General features: G+C 36.6%; 1 protein-coding gene across 14 annotated transcripts in view; it reads right to left on the reverse strand.

Moving 5' to 3' along the window:
• BCAS3 (BCAS3 microtubule associated cell migration factor) overlaps positions 1-24624 on the reverse strand; it is a 591457-nt gene that overhangs the window by 542765 nt on the left and 24068 nt on the right. For all 14 annotated transcript variants that reach the window (XR_007413014.1, XR_007413013.1, XR_003133737.3 and 11 more), the window contains exon 5: positions 20426-20532. Coding sequence is in view for 11 of the 14 variants with exons in the window: in XM_025440686.3 (XP_025296471.1) it covers positions 20426-20532 (107 nt within the window). In the remaining 3 variants the exon portion in view is untranslated. The remainder of the gene's footprint in view (positions 1-20425; positions 20533-24624) is intronic.

A 24624-nucleotide genomic window follows, 5' to 3' on the forward strand; every position in this document is an offset into this window, starting at 1 on the left:
CTATTTCAGAACAGAAGTGCCAACAAAGTATATGCAGATGAGACATGCACATTTTAGAAAGAACACAAGATGGTTAAATCCTTACGGGCTCGGCTTTAGCTGCCCCTTTCAATTGCCTCTAATAATTTTATACACTATGTTCACTGGTAATTCTGCTCTCAAATAAATGAGTGTCAAAACTGATTAACTTTTTTAAAGGCTTTTACAGTGATTTTTACATATCATGAAAATAGCTCATTGAAAATGGCAAAAAATCTCAGAGATGAGGATTTTATGTGTCCTGACAAGAAACTACCAGGAGCTGTAAGTTCATTTTTAAACCAACAATAATAATAAACACAAGGGCAGAACTACAAGGAAGGGGTGTACCAAGCAATGTTCCAACTTCCTGGCAACGGTGGTAACTTGGGGAGAGGAGCAAACAGGGAGGAAACCTCTCCAAGAGTTCCTCATGGGTCTCTGCCTTTGTTCTTACTGGCATTTTAATTTCTGATGACAGACTTTTGTTGTTTGGAGCATAAACCGGACGTACCAGTTTGGAGGCACAATAAGGAGAACAAAGAATGATTTGTTCACACTGTAGGAAAAAAATCTTTTCCAACCATAGAAAATAGCTTTCGCATGGTGAAAATATGCAAATTACATACCAAACCAAAAAAGTGGAGGGGGGAATACAAGTTTAGAATCTCACAACTCAATCTACGGCAAAAGGAAATTATAACAGCCGAGACAATAATACACACAGAGAAAGGGCTATAACAGTTGTGGGAGAGCTTTATAACTACTGTTAAGAGAATTCTAAAACCAAATGAAGGTCATCAAGCCCTCAGAACCCAACTAGTTTCTGCAATCGTGATGACTTTTCAAAGGGATCTGACTACAAAACAGAAGTCAATTGAATACCAAGGACAATAATAATAATGCTCTATAATGACACAGAATCAGGACAAGAGTACACATATTTATACCTCCAAACCCCCTTTTAGATACTGGCCAAATGGAGAATTGTGTCTGCAGTTGATTGTTTTTAGCAAACTTTGTTGAAAGATAACAGGCACAGAAATAACACATAAATCATATATATACATATATGTATAGCTTAATGAATTTTCCATGTTAATATACCTCTGTTACCAGTACAATCATTAAGAAACAGAACATGACAGATACTCAGAGGGTCCCTCCAACACCCCTTTCCAGTCACAAACCCAACTCAAGAATAACCATAACCACTATCTTGACTTCTAATACATTACACGTAAGTTTTACTCATTCAATTTTATGCACAGAATCACAAGGTATGCACTCTTTCATGAATGGATTCTTATGCACACTACATGTGCATGAAATTCATTTGTATTACAGTATATGAGTATTTTTTTATTGTACTTTTTTATTCTTGTTGCTATACAGATTTCCATTGCATGAAAAATACTACAATTTATTCATTTTACTGTTGGTGGACTTCGGGTTGTTTTGAGGTTTTTGCTCTTATGATGTTAGGAAAAGTTGTGAAAATTTTCAGGTGAGAAAAAAAATACTGTATGTCCTTTGATTGGATTACCAAGAGCATCTAGTGGACCCTTTGGGGTTATTGGATTCTATAGACATCTCCACCTTTGTTTTGACTGGGTTATTTTGCAATACCGTAAGTTACAGAAAACCAGTAGTAATGCTACTGACTTGTCCACAGAAATGCAAATTAATTTTGTCTGAAAGAGATAAAACTGAATTGCACTCTACAAAAAGGATGATTCCAGGCAGTATACTTTAGTTTCAATAGTATATTAACCGAGTTTGTAAGTTCATTTCAAGTATTCCCCTAATTGCCTGAATCCACTCTTCAGGTTCTCCCTTGAACCAGCTGTAATGACTTACCAAATACCTCATTTATTAATCAGTTTTATTTATTAATAAAATCTATGATATGTGTCCATTTTATACTCATATGAGAGCCATGATTTTACCATTTTTAAAATGAATATTCTGGCACATTTTGTTTAGCAAACATATATATGTATTTCTTCTGGATATAGATCTACCAGTAGAATTGCTCCTATATTAGGCATATGTGTGTATTTTGTAGATTTCAATAAAATAGTTTTCTACAGTGATTGTACAAATTTACACTTCCACCAGCAACGTAAAAGAATTCTACTTGCTCCACATCCTCACCAACAGTTTGTATCATTCTGGTAGGTGTTCAATGGAACTGTCATTGTGGTTTTAATTGGCATTTTCCTCATGACTGAGGAGGTTGATAGAATGCCTTTTCATTTGCTTACCGGAATTCAGTAGTTATACTATTCCATGAATGACTGTCAAAGTCTCCTGCCCACTACAGTTGCCTGATTCCAAGAGATTATGGATTTAAATCTATTATGCACAGAGAATGAAATGCAGATAAGTCTCCTCTGAAAAGCAATGCTGCCTCAAACCAACTATATAAGCAGTCTTTATTACAGTGTCCCTCCATCAGGCCAAATGATGTAAGACTTTTGTCCTGGAGGACTCTCGATTTCCAGATGTATCTGTGATAAACAGTTCAAAATACAAATGAGATTCAAAAACTCATTTCAAGAAAAAGGTAGAACTTTTTGTACCTAATCGACTTCATATCTTAATTCCAAATCCAGTAATGAGCAACCTTTCCCCCAAACTAAGACACAATGGTTTAGTTACAGCAACATGATATCCATCTCTTGGAGTGGAAAATACTGATTTGTAAAAATTCATACAAACATTCCAAGCAAATTCAGTCCCTGTTTAAGATAGGAAACACAAAAATCACTGTATATTTCCCTAGAACTCAAGCAGTTCAAGCAAAAGATAATGATTAGTAGTGCTTTTTCTTGATAAATACTTTAACAAGTTTTCACCTTTAAAATAAAAAAATTAGGGACGCCTAGGTGGCTCAGCATTGAGCATACTTTCGGCTCAGAGCATGATCCCGTGGTCCCAGGATTGAGTCCCACATCAGGCTCCTTGAGTGGAGCCTGTTTCTCCCTCTGCCTGTGTCTCTGCCTCTCTCTCTCTCTCTCCGTCTCTCATGAATAAATAAATTTAAAATTCTTTAAAAGTATAAAGAAGAAAGAAAAAGAAAACCAAGACACCAGACATGAAAGACAACAGAAGAAAAAGTATTCCCCATGTTTGTCTCATGCATATCCTGACTTTCAATAAAAAATATCTTTCATGTCAGAGTGCTCCAGGTTAGTAATGCTCTGGTTCCACCTAAGAAGTCTGAGGGAGTAAAAGCAGCCAACAGCGTGGACACTAGAAGTTTTATATTTTTCCCAAAATCATGGCCTATGGCAACAATGCCAAGTACATACAATATGCCAAGATCATCAGTTATAAATATCACCAATCAACAACATCAAATATTCCAGAAGTTTATTTTAGTTTTAAATTTAGTAGAAAATAACTTATTAGAACTATACAAATTTGCTAAATCTGAGTTTGGCTGTAAAGTAAGGGCAAGGGCAGCCCGGGTGGCTCGGCAGTTTAGTGCCGCTTTCAGCACAGGGCGTGATCCTGGAGACCCAGGATCGAGTCCCACCTCGGGCTCCTGGGATGCAGCCTGCTTCTCCTTCTGCCTGTGTCTCTGCCTCTCTCTGTGTGTGTGTCTCTCATGAATAAATAAATAAAATCTTTAAAAAAATAAAAATAAGGGCGAAGATACATCTACCTAAAAAGGCAACTGTGATTATTTAAATGGTGTATTTAAAATATGCAACATAAAACAGTTAAATTCAAGAAGATTCCTGTTGAATGAATGGATGAATAAATACCTGCATCTGTATCAGCCTCATTATTCAATCTTAAGGATATTAAGCATAAATTTGACTTGCCCCCACTGTTTTCAAAGCATATTATTAACACTTCATGTCTGGAAATTTGTTATAATATTCTATCATAAAACACATTTGATACAACTCATTCTTGAACCCACCATATATTATTTCTTACGTTTTACAGCTCTCAATAAAAGGACTCTCACCAAAGTGGAAAGGAGCATACCATCTGTGCAGCAGTTTTTAGCGCACTAAGTTTTCACTTTCACTCAAGATCCAGGCAGTCCCCAAGCCTCTCTGGCAAATATCCCACACTCATTCCAACCTTCATGTGTTTATATAATGTTTTTACATGCAACAAGTTTTCTTACCAACTGTGACGTAAAAACAGCTCATTTGAATATGCAAATGTAGAGCTAGCAATCTTTCTAATTGTTCCACATCCACTAACCGTAGACAAAACTGAAATGAAGTTCCTTTTAAAAAGAACATCATTTCACTAGTTTTATTTTTTTTTAAAGATTTATTTATTCATGATAGACATAGAGAGAGAGAGAGGCAGAGACACAGGAGGAGGGATAAGCAGGCCCATGCCGGGAGCCTGACGTGGGACTCGATCCCGGGACTCCAGGATCGCGCCCTGGGCCAAAGGCAGACGCAAAACCGCTGAGCCACCCAGGGATCCCCCATTTCACTAGTTTTAAACATAAAAGGTAAGGCGCCTGGGTGGCTCAGTTGGTTAAGCATCTGCCTTTGGCTCAGGTCATGATCCCAGGGTCCCAAGATTGAGACACACCTTGGGCTCCCTGCTCAGGAAAGAGCGTGCTTCTCCCTCTGCCTCTCCCCCTGTTCCTTCTCTCTCTTTCTCTCTCTTTTGCTCTCTCTCAAACAAGTAAAATCTTAAAAACAAAATAAAAATAAACTTAAAAGGTAACACCAAAAAAAAAAAAAAAAGGTAACACCAAGGACACCTGGGTGGCTCAATGGTGGAGGAGCATCTGCCTTTAGCTCAGGTCATGCTCCTGGAGTCCTGGGATGGAGTCCCACATCAGGCTCCCCAAAGGAAGTCTGCTTCTCCCTCTGCCTATGTCTCTGCCTCTCTGTCTCTCATGAATAAATAAATAAAATCTTTAAAAAAAAAAAAAAGGTAACACAAAATAAAAAGTTTTAATTAAGGAGAAAATGTAAACTAGAAACTTATTAATAATTTAGTAATATGCGTTCATTAGTTTTTTTTTTATTTTATTTATTTATGATAGGCACACAGTGAGAGAGAGAGAGAGAGGCAGAGACATAGGCAGAGGGAGAAGCAGGCTCCATGCACCGGGAGCCTGACGTGGGATTCGAACCCGGGTCTCCAGGATCGCGCCGTGGGCCAAAGGCAGGCGCTAAACCGCTGCGCCACCCAGGGATCCCGCGTTCATTAGTTTTAACAAATGTACCACACTAAAGCAAGATGTTAACAGGGACAAATGGGGTAGTAAGGGGAATGCAGGAATTTCTTTATACTTTCTACTAAATTCTTATGTAAACTTATAAAAAAATAAAGTCTACTAATTTTCATTTATATATAGATACAGATATGGAAAAATGTGGAAATTCCACAAATAAAGTTTAACCTTCTCTGATAACCCCCTCAAAAAAAATAAGGATAAAAGGTAAAAATAAAGAGTGAGAATGAAGAGGTGATGAGGTCTTATACTAAGGAATTTACTTTTTAAAACAACAAAAGGAACTCAGCCTATTTAAATGTACAAATGTATAGTTATCGCTTTGTTAATTGTTACATATGTACTAATCAAACAGACCACACAACTGAACTGATGATGAAATTCTTTAAAAAGAAGATTGCTTCATGATTTTTTTTAACTTAAAAGGTCACAACAATAATTTTTTTAATTACAAAGGAAAAGTAAAATTTTAAAGGGAGATAGGGAAAGGAGTGACAAACATCATTTTATACTGAAGTATCCAACTAAAAAGCAACAAAAAGACTACACCAGCTACATGAGTGACTATTATAACTTCAAAGCAATCTCTAATAAGAGCTGATAGTCTCTCTCTAGAATCACCTGGTGAGCCAATTTGATGATATATTTTCACTTTAGATCTAAGGTCACAAAGAACAATATTCCCCCAAAATGACCAGCCCAACAAGGCATCAGAATCTCCTATTAATATACTGTATTCAAAACCATTTTTAAACTCAGGCCTTTTTTTCACTAACAAGTCATTGCCAGGGCGTTATTTTATCTGTCACAGCTCTGTTCCAGCAATTTCAAAAACTTTAGATAGCACAGTTCGAAGAAAGTATTCCTAATAGTAAAACAGAATTCTTTTGATAGCTCCTAACATTAGGAGGAAGACAGGAACAACATTTTTGTTTTATTTTTGCCTAACTAACCACAAATGACTCAGTTAATGTCAGAGTGTCAGTATCTCTGTAACCTACTCTGTATGCCATCAAGAAAAAAATGCAAACCACAAAAACCACCTAAAACACATATTTTTGAGGACTAACAACTTATAGAGCAGATACTTGCTAACCACATAAAGCAGACAGCAACCGAGTCTATATTTTGGTCTTGACACTAAATTCAAAATACAAAACTTGAGGCAAGAAGGAAGTGAGTTTCAAGAACAATATAAAAACCACAGAACACAAATAATGAATGGAACTTGTAATCATATTTTCATACTCCCAAATTTTCGCACAGAGAGAGAGGAGTATTTTAAGGCAACTTCCACCTTTCCCCTTCAGCCTGATTTTTGAACGGAAGATCAAAGAAAAGCAGTTTAAACTCACATGTTCCTTTGGTTATGCAACACAGATTTAGACATTACACTTCAAAACCCCAGCCACTACTTCAGCACCACCAATCCAAATACCATTCCAAGCTTTGAAGCAGCCCTAATGGTATCTTCCATTTGCAAGTAACACTTCTGTAGTCAAAAGATCTTACTCAGGGTGGATGTTAATGTAAAACCACTCAGACTACATAGACACACATGCCTGGAGGCAGACTGGAAGGTGTTCAGAAGTCAATGTAACACCATTACAGAGAGTGTCAGCCTAGCAGCTGTCATAAACACTTCATCATCACTCACACACACAAACTGGATTCCCTTTAACTTGTTATTTTATTTTGTGCAGAATACATGTCCAGTTGGAAAGAGAGAAAACAGGGCTACAGATAAGCCAATTTTGGCTTACAGCCTTTTTCCACTTCTAAAAGACTGAGTTTGTCATATTTTGTTGGTATTGTAAACCTATCCTGATATAATCTGTTGACTGAAGATAGTTTTGCAATGGATAGCTAAGAGAAACATCATATTAAGTAGAAGCCTAAGATTTTTTCTCCTGTAAGACAGATATCATACAAACTTGTAAGACTGACAAGATGATAAAAAATGACTGACAACACCAATGGGAGCAGGAAATGGAGCAACCAGAACTCTGATATTGCAGATGGAAGTGTATAATGATACAACCTCTTTGAAAAACTGTAAGCAATTTCTAATCAAGTTAAATATATGTCTAACCTGTGACCCAGCATTTCTGCTCCTAGGTACATACTCAAATATAGAGTACATATGGGGCACCTGGATGGCTCAGTCAGTTAACCATCTGACTTGATTTCAGCTCAGGTCATGATTTCGGGGTTGAGAGATTGAGCCCTGCCTCAGGCTCCAAGCTGGGCATGGAGCCTGCTTAAGATTCTTTCTCCCCACTTCTTTCTCTACCTCTCCATACCCCCTCAAAAAAAGAAAAACAGGGCACATATATCTTCAATTACGTTCACAGGAGTTACATTCATTATAGAAACACAAATGCCCACCAAAATGAGAATAGATAAACAAACTGGTATAGTTAATCAATGGAATATACCACAGTAATAAAATAAAAAATACAAACTACTGCAACGTGCAACAACATGGATGGTTCTAAACAATTTGAGCCCCACAGAGGGTGTAGAGATTACTTTAAAGTAAAATAATCTCTAAAAAAATAGTTAAATTGACAAGGTAATAGAAACTTATAGGTATGTGTCTAAAATAATGTGTGTGAAAAAATAAAATAATGTGTGTGGTATATTCTGATTATTCAAATTACAGATGCTATTATGTATACTAACATTATGAAACTTCACTAGGCAGCACAAGTATCAAGACTCCCCCAGGCATCTCATCACTACTCAGTGCTCTATAGCACTCTATTCATCCCTCCATTGAAACACTGATTTCACAGGCCAGAGTTTCTCACCCTCGGCCTTACTGACATTTTGGAAGGACAATTCTTTGTTATGGGAAGTTGTCCTGGACATTGTAGGATGCTTAACAGCATCTCTGGCTTTTACCCACTAGATGCCAGTAGCAACTCCCAATCGTGATAATAAAAAATGTCTGCAAATAGGGCCAAATGTCTCCTAGGGAGCAAAAGCACTCCCATTTGAGAAGCACTGACACAGACTGCAATTAAGTAGTGACATCTCACACAAGTAGAATATGAGCTCCTCAAGGCTCAGGTCTTAGTTATATTTGTATCCTCTAATACTTGGCATAGACCCTAAATGTGGCTGAATGGAAAAATTATGGTGCTATTAATTAATAAAAATAGAGATTTTAGGAATAAAGGATAAATTAGAAACGGAATGGGATATAGCAAACAGCAAACAATTATGAAATTTAGTTTGGGTCTTTCTGAAATTGACTCTAGCACTCTTAGATGAAAATATTCAGCAAAAGACTGAAATCTTGAAACACATTTACTAAACATATATACATATATATGTGTGCATGTACACATACATTTACAAATGATCATATGCATATAACCAAATAACGGCCAATGTACTTGGTACCAGATATTAAGACCATTAAGATATGACCACAGTTCAGGGCACCTGGGTGGCTCAGTTGGTTAAGCAACTGACTCTTGGCTTCAGCTCAGGTCATGATCTCAGGTGATGAGATCAAGCGCCATGTTGGGGCTTGGTGCAGAATCTCCTTGAGATGCTCTCTCTCTCTCTCTCTCTCCCCCCCTCGGCCCCTCCCCCAGCTTGCACACTCCAATTCTCTAATAAATAAATTTTTGAAAGGAAAACATAGGAGAATATCTTCATAGCTTTACAGTAAACAAGGATACAAAAAGCATTAACAGAGTAAATCACTTAAAATTTGATCCAGATTTCTGTCATCAAGACAACATTAAGAAAGTGAAAAGTGGGCAGCCCAGGTGGCTCAGCGGTTTAGCACCGCCTTCAGCCCAGGGTGTAATCCTGGAGATCTGGGATCTAGTCCCATGTCGGACTCCCTGCATGGAGCCTGCTTCTCCCTCTCCCTGTGTCTCTGCCTCTCTTTCTCTCTCTCTCTTTCTCTCATGAATAAATAAATAAAATCTTTTTTTAAAAAGTGAAAGTGTTGGGATCCCTGGGTGGCGCAGCGGTTTGGCGCCTGCCTTTGGCCCAGGGTGTGATCCTGGAGACCCGGGATCGAATCCCACGTCGGACTCCCAGGTGCATGGAGCCTGCTTCTCCCTCTGCCTATGTCTCTGCCTCTCTCTCTCTCTCTGTGTGACTATCATAAATAAAATTTTTTTTAAAAAAGTGAAAGTGTAAGAATACCTACAAAGGAGACTATTAAGACGAACAATGAATTGGAAAATAGATTGTAGATTGCATAATAGTATTTTATCAAATATAAATGTCCTGATTTTGACAGTGGAATGGTTGTATAAGATAATATGCTTATTCTTAGGAAATATAAAACGAATTATTTATGGAAAAGGGGTACATGATTTCTCCTACTGATAAATGGTTCAGAAAAAAATCCGCACGAATAAGAACACTGAGAGAATAATACAGCAAATGGAGCAAAATGTCCCTAACTGGTAAATCAAGAAGTACCTTGTAAATTTTTCTAGAAGTTTAAAATTACCGCAAAATAAAAAGCATCTTCAATACTCCACAATGAGATACTGGTACATACCTACCAGAATGGTTAAAATTTTAAAAGCTGTAAATACCAAGAGCCAATGAGAAATAGAGAGCAAATAAACTTTCATACATTACATATTGGTAAAACTGCTTTGGAAAACTGGCTATATGTACTAAAGTTAAACATACACCTATACTATGACACAGCAAATCTACTCTAGGCCTATATATACAAGAGAAGTGGGTGCAATAGGGATGCCTGGATGGCTCAATCGGTTAAGCATCTGCCTTTGGCTCAGGTCACAATCTCAGGGTCCTGGGATCAAGGCCCATGTGGGGCTCCTTGCTCACCAAGGAGTCTCCCCACTCTCCCTCTCTTTTGCCTCCCCCGGCCCCCACTCCTGCTCTCTCACTCACTCACTCTCTCAAGTAGATAAATAAAATTCCTTTGAAAAATGTGTGCAGGGGGATCCCTGGACGGCTCAGCGGTTTGACGCCTGCCTTTGGCCCAGGGTGCAATCAATCCTGGAGTCCCGGGATCGAGTCCCGCATCGGGCTCCCGGCATGGAGCCTGCTTCTCCCTCCTCCTGTGTCTCTGCCTCTCTCTTTCTCTCTATGTCTATCATAAATAAGTAAATAAATAAATCTTTTTAAAAAAAAAGAAAAATGTGTGCAGTATAAGTTCACAAAGAAACATATATAAGAACATTCAGAACAGCTTTATTCAAAAAAAAAAAAAAAAGAACAGCTTTATTCATAATACTCAAAAACCAGAAACAACAAAAATGACTATTGGCTATATAACGGACTTTTTTAAATGTGTTGTATTCGTGATAAAATATTTCACAGAAAATAATTAGAACAAATTACTGCTACACACAAGACATGAAAGAATCTCATAGCTTTTCTACTAAGAGAAAGAAGCCAGAAATAAAAAAAATACAGATTGTATTATCTACAACCATATTTTTTTAATGAAGTTCGAGAACAGAAAAACTAATCTCTGGTGACAGAAGTCAGAATACTGGTTATTGGAGCTATAAGAAGGACAATATTAACAGGGAAGAGGAAGACTTCAGAGTTGCTGGAAATGTTCTATATCTTAATCTGAGTTATGTATAGAGGTTATATACATATATAAAAATGCAATCTGTACACTTAAGATCTGTGCACTTAAAATATTCAATGAAATTTTTAACAAGAGAATTTATAACAAAAAAAGAAACTGCCTTCCATGAACTCATAAGTCTGCTTATGTCCAAAGAATATCTTTTGCTTTAGAGTAGAAAACATCAAAAATATTTCAAACAAGAAAGATTCTAATTTACAATAATAAATTTCAAACTAAGAGTGTGTATATTAAATCAATAAGTCACATAAAGCCATTATTAAAACAGAAGGAAAGATTAAATTTCAGATGCAAGATTTCTTTAAAGTGACACAGTAAGAAACACACTCTAAACGAAAGTACTTTTCTCCATTAATACAGGTGGATTCTGGAAGTTATTTCAATATTATTTTTCATTTTTGTTTTTATTCACTTTATGACACCCTAAGCTCTTCCCCCACAGATGACTAAAGAGCCATCCTTTATTTTTCTCCCCAGTAATAAGAGATTGGACCAAACAAAATAAGGCCCTGTTCTCAATGAACACAATTTTTTGATTCAGGTCCCCAAACTTCCTCTGCTTGCCAGTTAACCCAAATCACAGACTTTATAATGCTCCCAAATGAAACTCATAAAAATTGTTTCCTGGCTAGCAATCTTGACATGGCAAGATCTATTGGCACTCAACTTCTAATAAATAATAGACTAATTGGTATTTACCTCAAATATGCCCTTGCACGTTTCTCTAAAGCTATAGTGTAAAAGCTACATACACGAAAAGCTTTAGGGCAAATACTTTCAGGGGAACAGCTGCAGTTTTCTTAATGCAATGTGTTAGTGACACCTAGTGTCCTATCTTTGAAGTACAGTCAGAGCTTCAAGAAAGTGCTCCAAAAGTTAACTTTTTGTCCCCCAAAATGTTAACTTATTGAACCTAAAATATAATGAGTTAACATTTGGAGTGCTTTCCTGGAGCTGGAGGGGAAGTGGGCAGGGAGACGGATTAACTGAGTGAGGGGTATTAAGGAGGGCTCTTGTGATGAGCACCAGGTGTTATGTGTAAGCAATGAATCATTAAGTTCTACTCTTGAAACTAATATTACACCATATGTTAACTAACTAGAATTTAAATTAAAACTTGACACATGGGGTGCCTGAGTCGCTCAGTCAGTTAGGTGTCCACCTACAGCTCAGCTCATGATTCCAGAGTCCTGGAAGGGAGCCCCACATCAAGCGCTGAGCAGGAAGCCTGCTTCTCCCTCAGCCCTCTTGTACTCCCCCTGCTTGTGCTCTCTTGCTTGCTCTCTCTCAAATAAATAAATAAAATCGTAAAAAAAAAAAAAAATCAAAGATACAGATGCAGTGAAACGCCGAGACACCTGCACCCCAATGTTTATAGCAGCAATGTCCACAATAGCCAAACTGTGGAAGGAGCCTCGGTGTCCATCGAAAGATGAGTGGATAAAGAAGATGTGGTCTATGTATACAATGGAATATTACTCAGCCATTAGAAATGACAAATACCCACCATTTGCTTCGACATGGATGGAACTGGAGGGTATTATGCTGAGTGAAGTAAATCAATCGGAGAAGGACAAAATTATATGGTCTCATTCATTCAGGAAATATTAAAAAATAGGGGCAGCCTGGGTGGCTCAGCAGTTTAGCGCTGCCTTCAGCCCAGGGTGTGATCCTGTAGACCTGGGACTGAGTCCCACGTCAGACTCCCTGCATGGAGCCTGCTTCTCCCTCTGCCTGTGTCTCTGCCTCTCTCTGTGTGTCTCTCATGAATAAATAAATAAAATCTTTTAAAAAAATGGGATCCCTGGGTGGCGCGGTGGTTTGGTGCCTGCCTTTGGCCCAGGGCGCGATCCTGGAGACCCAGGATCGAATCCCACATCGGGCTCCCGGTGCATGGAGCCTGCTTCTCCCTCTGCCTGTGTCTCTGCCTCTCTTTCTCTCTCTGTGTGTGACTATCATAAATAAATAAAATTTTTTAAAAATCTTAAAAAAAAACATAAAAAAATAGTGAAAGGGAATAAAGGGGAAAGGAGAGAAAATGGGAAATATCAGAGAGGGTGACAGAACATGAGAGACTCCTAACTCTGGGAAATGAATAAAGGGTGGTGGAAAGGGAGGTGTGCGGGGGGTTGGGGTGACTAGGTGACGGGCACTGAGGGGGGCACTTGACGGCATGAGCACTGGGTGTTATGCTATATGTTGGCAAATTGAACTCCAATAAAAAACAATTTTTTTTAAATTGCACAAATCAGAAAGCCGGAATAATAGCTATCTCTAAGTTTGGCAAATGTTACTGGTAATACAATGTATGTCCCTAGATGGAATACAGATCAGTCGAATCCTATTGGGATGAATAGTGATGGATGGTCACATTGCCCTAGATTTCTTGTTGGCTGGGTGTAGGGGCATCAGTGTCACTGTTAACAACTTCTGAGCTTGGACCAATAAAGTTGCATGGGCAGAACAAAAAAAAAACAAAAACTTGAAATATGAAAAAAAAATTTTGAAATTAAATCAATATGCTCTTTCATGCTATGCAACTATCATCTTCTAGGTGTTGCAATGAATAAATTTTCAAGATTTTTTAAGATATTAAAAACTTCAAAAGAGGATCATAAAACTAAGTAGCCATTTAAACACATAGCAAAAAAAAGTAGGGAGGGATCTCTGGGTGGCTCAGCGGTTTGGCGCCTGCCTTTGGCCCAGGGCGCGATCCTGGAGACCTGGGATCGAATCCCACATCAGGCTCCTGGTGCATGGAGCCTGCTTCTCCCTCTGCCTATGTCTCTGCCTCTCTCTCTCTCTCTCTCTGTGACTATCATAAATAAATAAAAAAAAAAAAAGTAGGGAAAACTATCAGGACTCTTATAAAGGTCTATCTTGGATTTCATACCTGCTGAAAATTTTAAATGAGAATTCTTTATTATGTATATTGTGCAATGTAATTTTTGCCTTATATAATTTTTAACATAAGTCTAAGTCTAATAATAAAATTATATTTTTTCTAAAACTATGGCATCTTACATACCAGGTAGCACCAGCCTCAGGTCTAAACCATGGGAACATCTTTGACTCTTTCTCCGCTCCTCTTAATGTCTTATCAGATACCACCACAACAAACTTAGTATAGTTTCACAACATCCCACAACTGGACAATGTTGAAACTGACTCCTAACTAGCCTTATAACCTTTGCTTTTCTCCTTATTCTCTATCCATCTCACTGTCATGGCAAGATAAATCTTTAATAAATATGGATTTTGAGGGACACCTCAGTGGCTCAGCAGTTGAGGGTCTGCCTTCGGTTCAGGGACCCACATCGGGCTCCCTGCAGGGAGTCTGCTTCTCCCTCTGCCTGTGTGTCTGCTTCTGTCTCTGTCTCTCTCTCATGAATAAATAAATAAAGTCGTATGTATAAATAAATAAATAAATAAATAAATAAATAAATAAATAAATAAATAAATAAATAGAAATATATATGGATTTTAGAATCTATCTCTGTCACTCAAAGATATTTAGTGAGTTCATACAGGCTGAAAGATTAATAAATTCAAGTCCTCATCCTGCATTTCAATTTTCCTCCCTGAAACTTCTGTATCTCATTCTCCATCCTGAGAGCATATAGCTACTAAAATGAATGTTAATAATCATAAAAATTACTATTGTCTGTGTTAAATGAAATACCACATGACTACAGGACGCCTAAAACATACCCATTGTCATAAACTCCTCCTCTACCTAGATGTTATATTGATGGTATTTGTCAAATAATGTTATGAATGCCTGATTATTTATTTTTTAATTTCCATTCTGGTACAAACAGATACTTCTGTTTGTGCAACAAATCATATTTGGATGATGTGCAACTCGCAAATAGCTACCAATGTCTAAAAGCTTACTCTCGTTTTCTGTACTTATTTTGTTGCTTACAACAACAAACACTCACTCTGATCAGTTTGTGGACCAGCACCAGCCATCCAATGGCCACAAACTTAAAACCAAACTCACTATCCTTCTACTCATATTTGCTCCTTATCATACCTTTACTACTTTTGTTAGACAAATCACCATCTAATCTGTTCAAAGTCCTCAAATGGCTTCTACAACTCAATGTTTCTCGTGAACAAAAAAAGTGTACACATCATTCCTAAAAGATATTCTAATTAGCCAACAAAACATGAAAAAGTTTTCCAACATTAATAGTCATCACCAGGTACCACTTATCAGAATGGCTAAAATTAAAAAGATGGACAACACCAAATGTTGATGAGGTTAGAGAACAACTCATTCACTGCAGGGGGAAATATAAGATGGCACAGCTACTTTGGAAAAAGGTTTGGACGTTTGCTATAAAACTAACCACATTTCTACCCCACAAACCTGCAACTCCATGTGTAGATACTTACCACTTTACAAAAAGACTGACAGAATATCTTCACAGCATCTTCAATCAGAAAAGGCAAGGGCAAAAAAATAAAAATACAAAATAAAAAAAAATAAAAAAATAAAAAAATAAATAAAATAAAATAAAAAAGAAAAGGCAAGGGCTGTAGACAGCCCAGCTATCATCATTAGGAGAAGGGATAAACTATGGTATATTCACACAATTGAATATTATTCAGCAATAAAAAGGAACAAACATGGGTGAATCTCACAAACATGCTGAGTGAAGGAAGCCTTACACATAAAAAATGCATATAGTATAATAGCACAGGAAGTCCTAAAACAGGCAACACTAATCTGGAGTAGTGGGAAAACACAAGAACAGTGGTTGCCTCTGCACGAGACAGAAGAAAAATTCACTGGGAATAGGAATGAGGGGAAATTTCCTCAGTGATAAGCATGTTCTATCTTGACAGAGATCTGGGTTACCTAGGTGTATGCATTTGTCAAAGCCTAGGAAACTGACATATTAAGATTTGGGTATCTAATTGTATGTATATTTTAACAAAAACTAATCAAATGTGGAATGCTAGTTAATGATATGTGTCCAAAAGTAGTTGGAGGAAAGTCTACTGATGTTTGCAACTGACTTTGAAATGCATTGAATAAGACAGATATGAAATAAAGTATAGTAAAATTGTAATGGTTCAATCTAGGTAGTGGATATACATGTTTTTCACTGTAAAATTGTTTCAAATTTGCTCTGTGTTTACAATTTTTGAAGTCTGTGGTTGACCAAGCTCTAGCCCACTACCCACCTCTCAGGCATCATCCCCTAGCATTCTTCACCTTGCCCACCCACCTTCAGCTGAACTGCCTCCTTGCTGTTCTTGAATACAGGAAACATAATCCTAGCACAGAATAATGGATTTGAATGCTCTTCCCTCAAATACCCAGAAGGATCACTCCTCAGCATTTCTGCTCAAAGGATCTTTAGGCTTTCCCAGACCATCCTGTATAATATAGCAATCCACCACAATATCAACCACCCTACCCTACCACTTACCACCAGCTAGCCTGCTATGTGTTTATTACCATCTTCTCCACCTACCCAGAATGGAAATTCCCCAAGAAAAATGATTTTGTTTTGCTCATTGTTGTTTTCCCAGCACCTTATATAGGACCTGGCTTGTAAAAGGCAATCAATAAATCTTCACTGAGTGAATGAATTAATAAATAAATGGGGTAAGTATAAGTGGCATGGCTTTACAAGAATGCAATTTGGCCAATCTATCAAGAGCCTTGGTGTATCTACTTTTATTGATCTTTCCAAATCACATGATCATAAAGATATTTATCTCAATATTCTTTAAGAAGAAAAAAAACTTAAGAAATCTAAATCAATGTCCAACCATAGAGGACAGAACATTTCCACCTCAGAGCCACTGACTTTCCACCTCAGAGTTTGTTATTCTAAGCCTACCCTAGCTAAATCTTAACTTCTATGCCACTTACTTATTATTACAATCTCTTATTCTTTTTACATTTCACAATTATTCTTATCACAATTTAAGTTGTGTATTAGTTTATTTTTATTTAAATCCATCTTTCCTACTAGCTCCATTACAGCAAACATGGTATCTGTTTTGCTCAAAATACATACCTTATCCCAGATATGTACTGAAAAAATGAACACCTTTTTTTTTCTTTTTTTTTTTCTTAAATAGGCTCTATGCCCAGCAGGGAGCCCAACACAGGACTTGAACTCATGACCCTGAAATCAAGACCTGAGCTAAGATCAAGAATCGGACACTTAACCAACTAGCCACCCAAAAGACCCAAAGTGAACACCTTTTAAGTCCTCATAGTTCACGGCACCAAGTCACTCAATGTATAAGACTGAGAGAAAAGAAAAACCAATAATGTAAGTATGACATATTAAAATGAATGAAATAAATACTGAGATAACAGCTAATAGAATTAAAGAATTGTGAAAGGAAGAGTACAGAACTGCTTATTTTTTTCATATGAATCACACAAAACTATTTGATTTTTAATCCATGTACAATCTTGATTTTTTTTTAAGTTAAGGATTTTAAGCAAGAGAATCTATATTTATATCACCAAAAAGAGGCAATGAGATTGTTAGGCATGAGTGGGAAAAGAGCCCGTTTATCCAGAACATCAACAAATAATCATGCTTTCTTATGTTACATCAGATGTGTTGAAAGAAGGGGCTTGACAGCTTGGGAAAGCTAGGAAAACTGGTGTTTTCTTCCTACAGCCACCTCGTCTATATACAAAGTGGTGGGAACTGGGTAGTTGAGCAACTACATCTGGGCAATTCTGCTTCTGAGCTAACTCCACTTAACTATAACATTAAGATACCACCTAGGCCTTGTTCAAATTTGTGCAACTCATAGACAACTTTTTAAATGTGTAACCAGGATGTGTTTACTTTCTTAACCGGAGACTCAAAGGTTATATAAAATCAACAGGAGAAAACTCTGTTCACAAACTTGAAGCAAAAAAGTAAGCTATGGCTTGGACAGGGATTGACTCTCTGCCCACTCACACTTACTCAAAAGCAAATATGATTTATGGTCTGCAAAGATCCCTAAGAGCCAGGATTATTTCTAGGTTGACCAACATAAGCTCCCTACTGTCTAGCACATGGTAACACTTAAATGATTACTGAATAACTGACTAGTGATAAACAAGTTTTGGAAGGGTTTAGTTAGTAATGGGTAACAGTCACAGTACTCTATAAAAGATGAATAGCTGAAGGCACATATCATAACCTTTTAAAATGAAAACTTAAATTGAACTGCCAAAGTCTTTGCATGGCATTTCTTATGCCATCACATTTGAAGAGAAATGAAGTACAGCTCTGATATCATAGGCTTTCAATTTGAAGTCAGATAGAACTGGGTTCGAATTCCAACTTCACCTCTTAAAAGAGAGGTATGATGCTACCACTTATAAAATAGGATAACTTCTACCTCACAGCATACAACAGATGAGATGATGTGCATATAAAACGCTTTGAACACAGTAAGAGAACAACAAAAGGTTCTTATTTTCCCAAACTGCCTTCTAAAATTCTTGAAACAGTCCTCACAGAGCTATAATACTACAATAGTAAACAACTAGCTAATGAACATTGCATGAAGAAAAGATTATTTGAGTCTCTCAGAATACAATCTGTGCATAAGAATTACTTTAAAGAAGTAATTTAAATTACTCAGAAGACCTTTAAGTTACTGAGAGCTAAACACAAGTTAACTCTAAAACTATTAAGAGTGTTACCTCTAATTATAACCAGAACAAGTGGGTAGCCTGAGCACCACCCAAGGAATGTGCTTGATTCAGTGAACACCCTTAATCACATAGGCTCAACCTTCTTGTTAAAACTCTAGCTTCCCCTCTGCCTTCAAGTCTGTCAACAAACAGTGTAATGGATCAAGATACTGTATCTATTAATAAGAAAAAGTTATATTTACAAAATCTCTTCCCCTGATCACAACCTAGAAATATTTCTCTTGATGGGGGAAAAAAAGAACACTGCCTAATTTTAAGTCCTTTGTCCATGCCTTCAACATGATACTTAAATTACAAACAGTGCTGAAGGGCCATGAAAAATGTCAACTACACATTCCAAAAGGCAAAAGAAAGAGGACACTCATTTCGTGACATATTAGCAGAATTCTTCTACTTCTACAAAATAAAGCTAATCATTAAAAAAAAGAAATATAAAACCCCTAACCCTAAATAACTAATAATATCATACAGAATTATATGATTAGATGAAAGACCAAAGTTCATCATTAGTGATTTACCAAAGAATATCTTTGTACTTAAAATATTAAATTATGAAGTCCAAGGTGGTCATTACTTAATCACCTTTATGCCACTGTAGCCAAATTCTGTACTCAAGAACATCCTGAAGTCCTTTAAATTTGACATAATATACTATTTTTTCCTATAAATCTTTTAAGAATATTACAAAAAGAGAGGGGAAATTCTAGCTGAAACACATACACAAAGGGCTTCAAACTATTTGGTGAATGAATTTAATAAAGGTTCAAATTAAAACTCTGTGTATTGGCCTTAAGCCTCCAACAGCAAAAGAACCACACAACAGAAGTTCCCCTTCCCCCCACCATCTACTGGAGAGAGATGATATTTAGGCCGGAATGTAAGCACAAGCCAAAGTATGCAATCTGTACTACAGTTCACTCAGCTGTGATCCTACCAAGCCTCTTCCTCTTTTAGGACATTTTATTTTTGGTCATCCCAAAGAACATGTAGAATTTAAGAGGCAAACTGGGACCAGTATTAGGCAATTTTAAACATTTATCAAAATTGAAATTTATTTTATAAAATACACAGATATAAAATAATCTTTGCTCAAACTCATGTATTGCAACATTATGTCTAACAGTGGGGTGGGGGAAGACACATTCAAGTTTTTTCAATCTAGGGAACAAACTACATAAATTAAGGAAAAGCCAAATAATGGAATTATACACAGCTATAAAATTCAATAAAGAAGCTCTCTGAATACTGACATCATGAGTAAAACTCAGCAAGGTACAGACTAAGCTGTACATGCTCCCACCTGTTAAGGAGGGAAAGGTGGCAGAAACAAATTTATTTATGTTTCTTTTTGCAGAAAACACAGTTATAAGGATCCGAAAGAAACTAGAAATCCTGGTTGCCTCAAGGAGAAATGGGGAACAAGGATGGGAGGGAGTTTTCTAAACTGTCATAATCGAGAATTTTGTACCACATGAATGATTCAAATCACTGATTTTTTTTTAAATGACTGCTAATCTTAAAAAAAGAAAAGAAAAAACCTTCTGTGACCTTGTTTACTCTTCTGGAAAATGGAAGGATAATAATAATATCTACTCAAGAGAGTTATTACGATGAAAGAATGACATCTGGCACATAAAGTGATTCCCACAATTCCCAGCCCGATGTCACAAATCATCTTCAGGCCCTCTGCCCCTCACTTGCCCCTTATTCTTTGTGCCTTGTTTGGTGTTACACAGAAACCTCTTAGCAACTGCTTGTGAAATAAATGGATGAGACCTTACAGAAAGTATGACCAGGTTTCGTATCAGCTAGCAAGCTGGCAAGTATTCTATCCTAGGGATTCAACCTTCTCCAGACTTACCGGAATGCTCCAGACCTGCATTCCGTCACTGTAGCCGATCATAATCAGCAGAGGCGGCTCATTCCCAGTGCTGTGTATTTCATGAAATTCCAGATTTCTTGATGTATCTGTGTTACAATTAAGACACAAAGAAGCAAATTGAAAACAACTACACTTCTTTAATGTTCTTAGTGTAACAATTGTTATAAGTTGTTTTTCAGTAAAAAGTATTTAGAAGACATCATCTATAAGAAAGTGAACAGGAAGCTGAAACTATAAAACTAGTAGTATTTTTTTTTTAACAATACCTATAATGATCTGCACAAGTAAGACTTTTTTTAAAAAACTCTCACTAGAGAACTTGGGAATATTAATACCAGGAACAAACCATCTGTAAATGACACATAAAGAAATATTTTACAAAGATTAATTAAATATAAAAATAAAATATAATCTAGAATTCTAATATGTATAAATTCTATTTTTATAAATAGATATATTCTATCTATAAATTTATAAATTATTTAAAAAGTTACGTTCCTTCACATTTAGGAATTTAATTCTGATAACCTGTGAACAGCAGGCATATGGTTCACTACAAGAGAATTATATGTACTTGTCTAAGCAACTTCCAATTCACATCAGTGAATAATAAGCATCTGTTATATAATCAGCATTATGAAAGATATCTTTCCTGAACAAAACTATTGCATCTCACAAAATACTAATTCAAGCATTCTATTCTCAAATCATGATCTTATCCTCAATCAAGTCTGCTCAATCACTTCCATTATGAACCATTATCTGACTTCATTAGGCCCTCTGGTCCAATGATCCCCTGCCTTCTCCCTATAAGATGATATACTGACACTCCTTCCATCTTATGGTCTTTGATCAATCATCTCAGTAACTTCTGCCAGAAATCTACAGTCTCTGATCTTCTTTGGGATCTCTGCATGGCACCCATCTCACAAAATCTCAATCCTAGATGAAATCAACAACTCACTATCTTGGTATATTCTATGGCAATCAAGTACTGTTATAGGAATATCACACAATTATACAGACTTGGTACCTCTACAAATTATCTCTAAAAACCTCAACTGGACACTCAAAACTACACAGCAAATTCACTCTATTTTCTGGAACTTCATCCATAATTTCTTCAATGACTTTCTTTAGCTTTCTCCAAGCCTTGGCTCCATCCAATCTCTCCTTACTCAGCAGATAATCTGTCTCAGACTGCATAGGGAAACTAGGAATTTCCTGTTGCCAAAGACCTGCGTGCATCTGTCCCACACTGTTCTCCTTCCATCCTATTACAAACATTTTTCTTTCCTTCTGTCCAGAGTAAGTTTCTCCATCTGTGCTCTGGGATCCCATTCTCCTCCACCAACTCAGAAGCCTTTTTCTAATCATTTATTTCCTGTATCTTCAATACCTTCCATGCTACTGGATATTTTCAATGAGCATTTAAACATGCTGAAGAGTCTCCTACTTTTAAAATTTTTCAAATAAATCAGTGCCAGGGAATTTTAGATGTAAATGACAAAGGTAAAATTAGGAAAACACAAGTGGATACTGTAGAAGCACACTTTCATCATCATGGTCCAGGGAAAGACTTAATAGAACACCAAAACTCTCTACATAAAAGGCTGACAAATCCTAGTATATTATCTATTATATTAAAATGAAGAACTGCTAAGCATGAGCTACCCTTGCCAGAAAAGTCAAAAGGTAAGCCAAAGCAGGGGAAAAGAGACTTCTAATAATTATAATCCCACAAGGACTCATTTTATCCATGTAACAATTAAAAATCAATATGAAAAAGATAAGTCATTAGAAAAACAGGCTGGAGACATGAAAAACTCTTCAAAAAAAAGACATCCAAATAAATCTGTCATCAATAAATATGAAAAGTGGCTCGATCTCATTTGTAACTAAGGAAGAATTGATTAAAATTACAATGACAAAACCAAATATTGGCAGGATGTAAAGTATTACTTATTTATTGCTAGTGAATGTAAATCAGTACAACCACTTTGGAAAACAGTTTGACAATATATATCCAAATTGAAGATACAATGCCCTTTGACCAAGTAGCTCTACCCTAGGTATACACTCATTAAAATAAAGAGAATATATATGCCAAGAGACAAATACAAGAATATTCACAGCAGCACTGTGTTTTCTTTAAGTAATCTCTACACCCAACATGGAGCTCAAACTCACAACCCCAAGCTCAAGAATAGCATGCTTTTTCAACTGAGCCAGCCAGCCATCTTCATAGCAGCATTATTTGCAAAGATCCAAAAGCTGGAATCAATCTAAACGTCCATCAAAAGGAAAGTGGACAAGTGGTATACTGAAACGATGGAATACTATTCACCACAGAAAAATAACGAAACACTGCCATACATCATAAAATGGATGAACCTCACAGACATAAAGATCAAAAGAAGCCAGACACAAAAAAGACTATATAGCAAAAATTCTATTCATATGAAATTCAAAATCACTAAGCAATTAAGTAACAACATTCTATTTCTTACCCTGGATGATGGTTACACAGGTGCTTGATCTATAAAACTTCATTCTTTGATCCATATTTTGTATTATTTACCATGATATATTTGCACAACAAATAAAGTTTTAAAAAATAATAGGTTGAAACAATATCCCTCTCTATTTGACTTCATTATTCTCCTCTCCTTTTAGAAGCTAATAACTTCATTAAGTTGTTTATAACTGCTATCTCTTCTTCATCTCTCATTTACCCCAAATCCATTTCAAAATGCTTTCTACCCCAACACTTCTCTCAAGTGACTTCTGTTGTGCTCACCAATAATCTCCAAGTTGTTTGTATGCAATGTATGTTTTTTAGAGTCCATCTTATTAGACAATTTTGCAGCAATAAACAACACTCACCATTTTCTCCTTAAAATATTTTCCTTTGGTTCTCCAGGTATAACCTCCTAGTTTTCTTTCTATCACTCTAATCATTCCATGACCATTTCCCCCACTGGCTCATTCTGTTCCACCCACTCTTTAAATACTGGAGTTGTTCAAAGCTAATTCCTAAACACTGTTCTCACAGTATACCTTTCCAAGTGGTCTCATTCCATCCACTACTTCTGTTAGTATATGCCAGTGACTTTCTCAACATAGGTTTTTGGATGTCTCAGTGGAAGACCAATTTTCACCTAAAGATCATGACTGCCTCCACAAACTTGATCTTCTGAACAGCATGATTATCTAGCCAGTTGGCAAAATCAGAAATCACCTCTTCCTTTCCTCTTACAACAAATCTATCAACCATCTATCACCTGTGTCTTCCTAAGCAGCTCTCTTCTTAAACCACCACTACCCTGTCCATTATAACATCAATTCCAAAAAGCATGAATTTTTTTTTTAATTTTTATTTATTTATGATAGTCACACAGAGAGAGAGAGAGGCAGAGACATAGGCAGAGGGAGAAGCAGGCTCCATGCACCGGGAGCCTGACGTGGGATTCGATCCCGGGTCTCCAGGATCGTGCCCTGGGCCAAAGGCAGGCGCTAAACCGCTGCGCCACCCAGGGATCCCGAAAAAAGCATGAATTTTTTAATGCTAATTTTCTTTTGGCAGGAATTCATTGGCATAAAGTTAACAGCACATGATTCTATATCCAGGAAAATTCAGAATTATAAACTTATTTTCCAAGGGCATAATTCTCTTTATACCTAATATTTACATGGTCTTTTATATTTTTCAATGAACTTTGATAAACAGATCAGTTTATCTAACATACAAAATCCAGTTTTATGTGCAGAGTAGGAGCCAATTTCATTTTACATTGACAAGAACAAATTAGGTATAATGTACTCAAAGCTGAAGAGAAATCTCAGGATTCTTGACACTCAATCCAGTCATCTTTCTACTACAACTACCATCTTAAGGTTGTTACTTTTAGAAGGGCTCAAATGCCACATATAAAATCCTAAGGTCATTATATGAACAAAATCTCCTTTCTCTTATTTTAGATTCTGCTTAGTCACTTATACTATTTTTCTTTCTCTGGATGGTGGCACAGCAGACCTCATCACTCTGGAATATACTCCTAATTTTGTAAAAATTATAGGCTATTCTTCAAAACTGTTATAGCTTTAAGTAATCTTTATTCTTTAAATTTTCTTTATATCCTCTATTATACCATCACTGTTTATTGTCCATAACCATT

Source organism: Canis lupus, chromosome 9 (assembly GCF_003254725.2).
Source record: "Canis lupus dingo isolate Sandy chromosome 9, ASM325472v2, whole genome shotgun sequence".
Taxonomy (NCBI): Eukaryota; Metazoa; Chordata; class Mammalia; order Carnivora; family Canidae; genus Canis; species Canis lupus.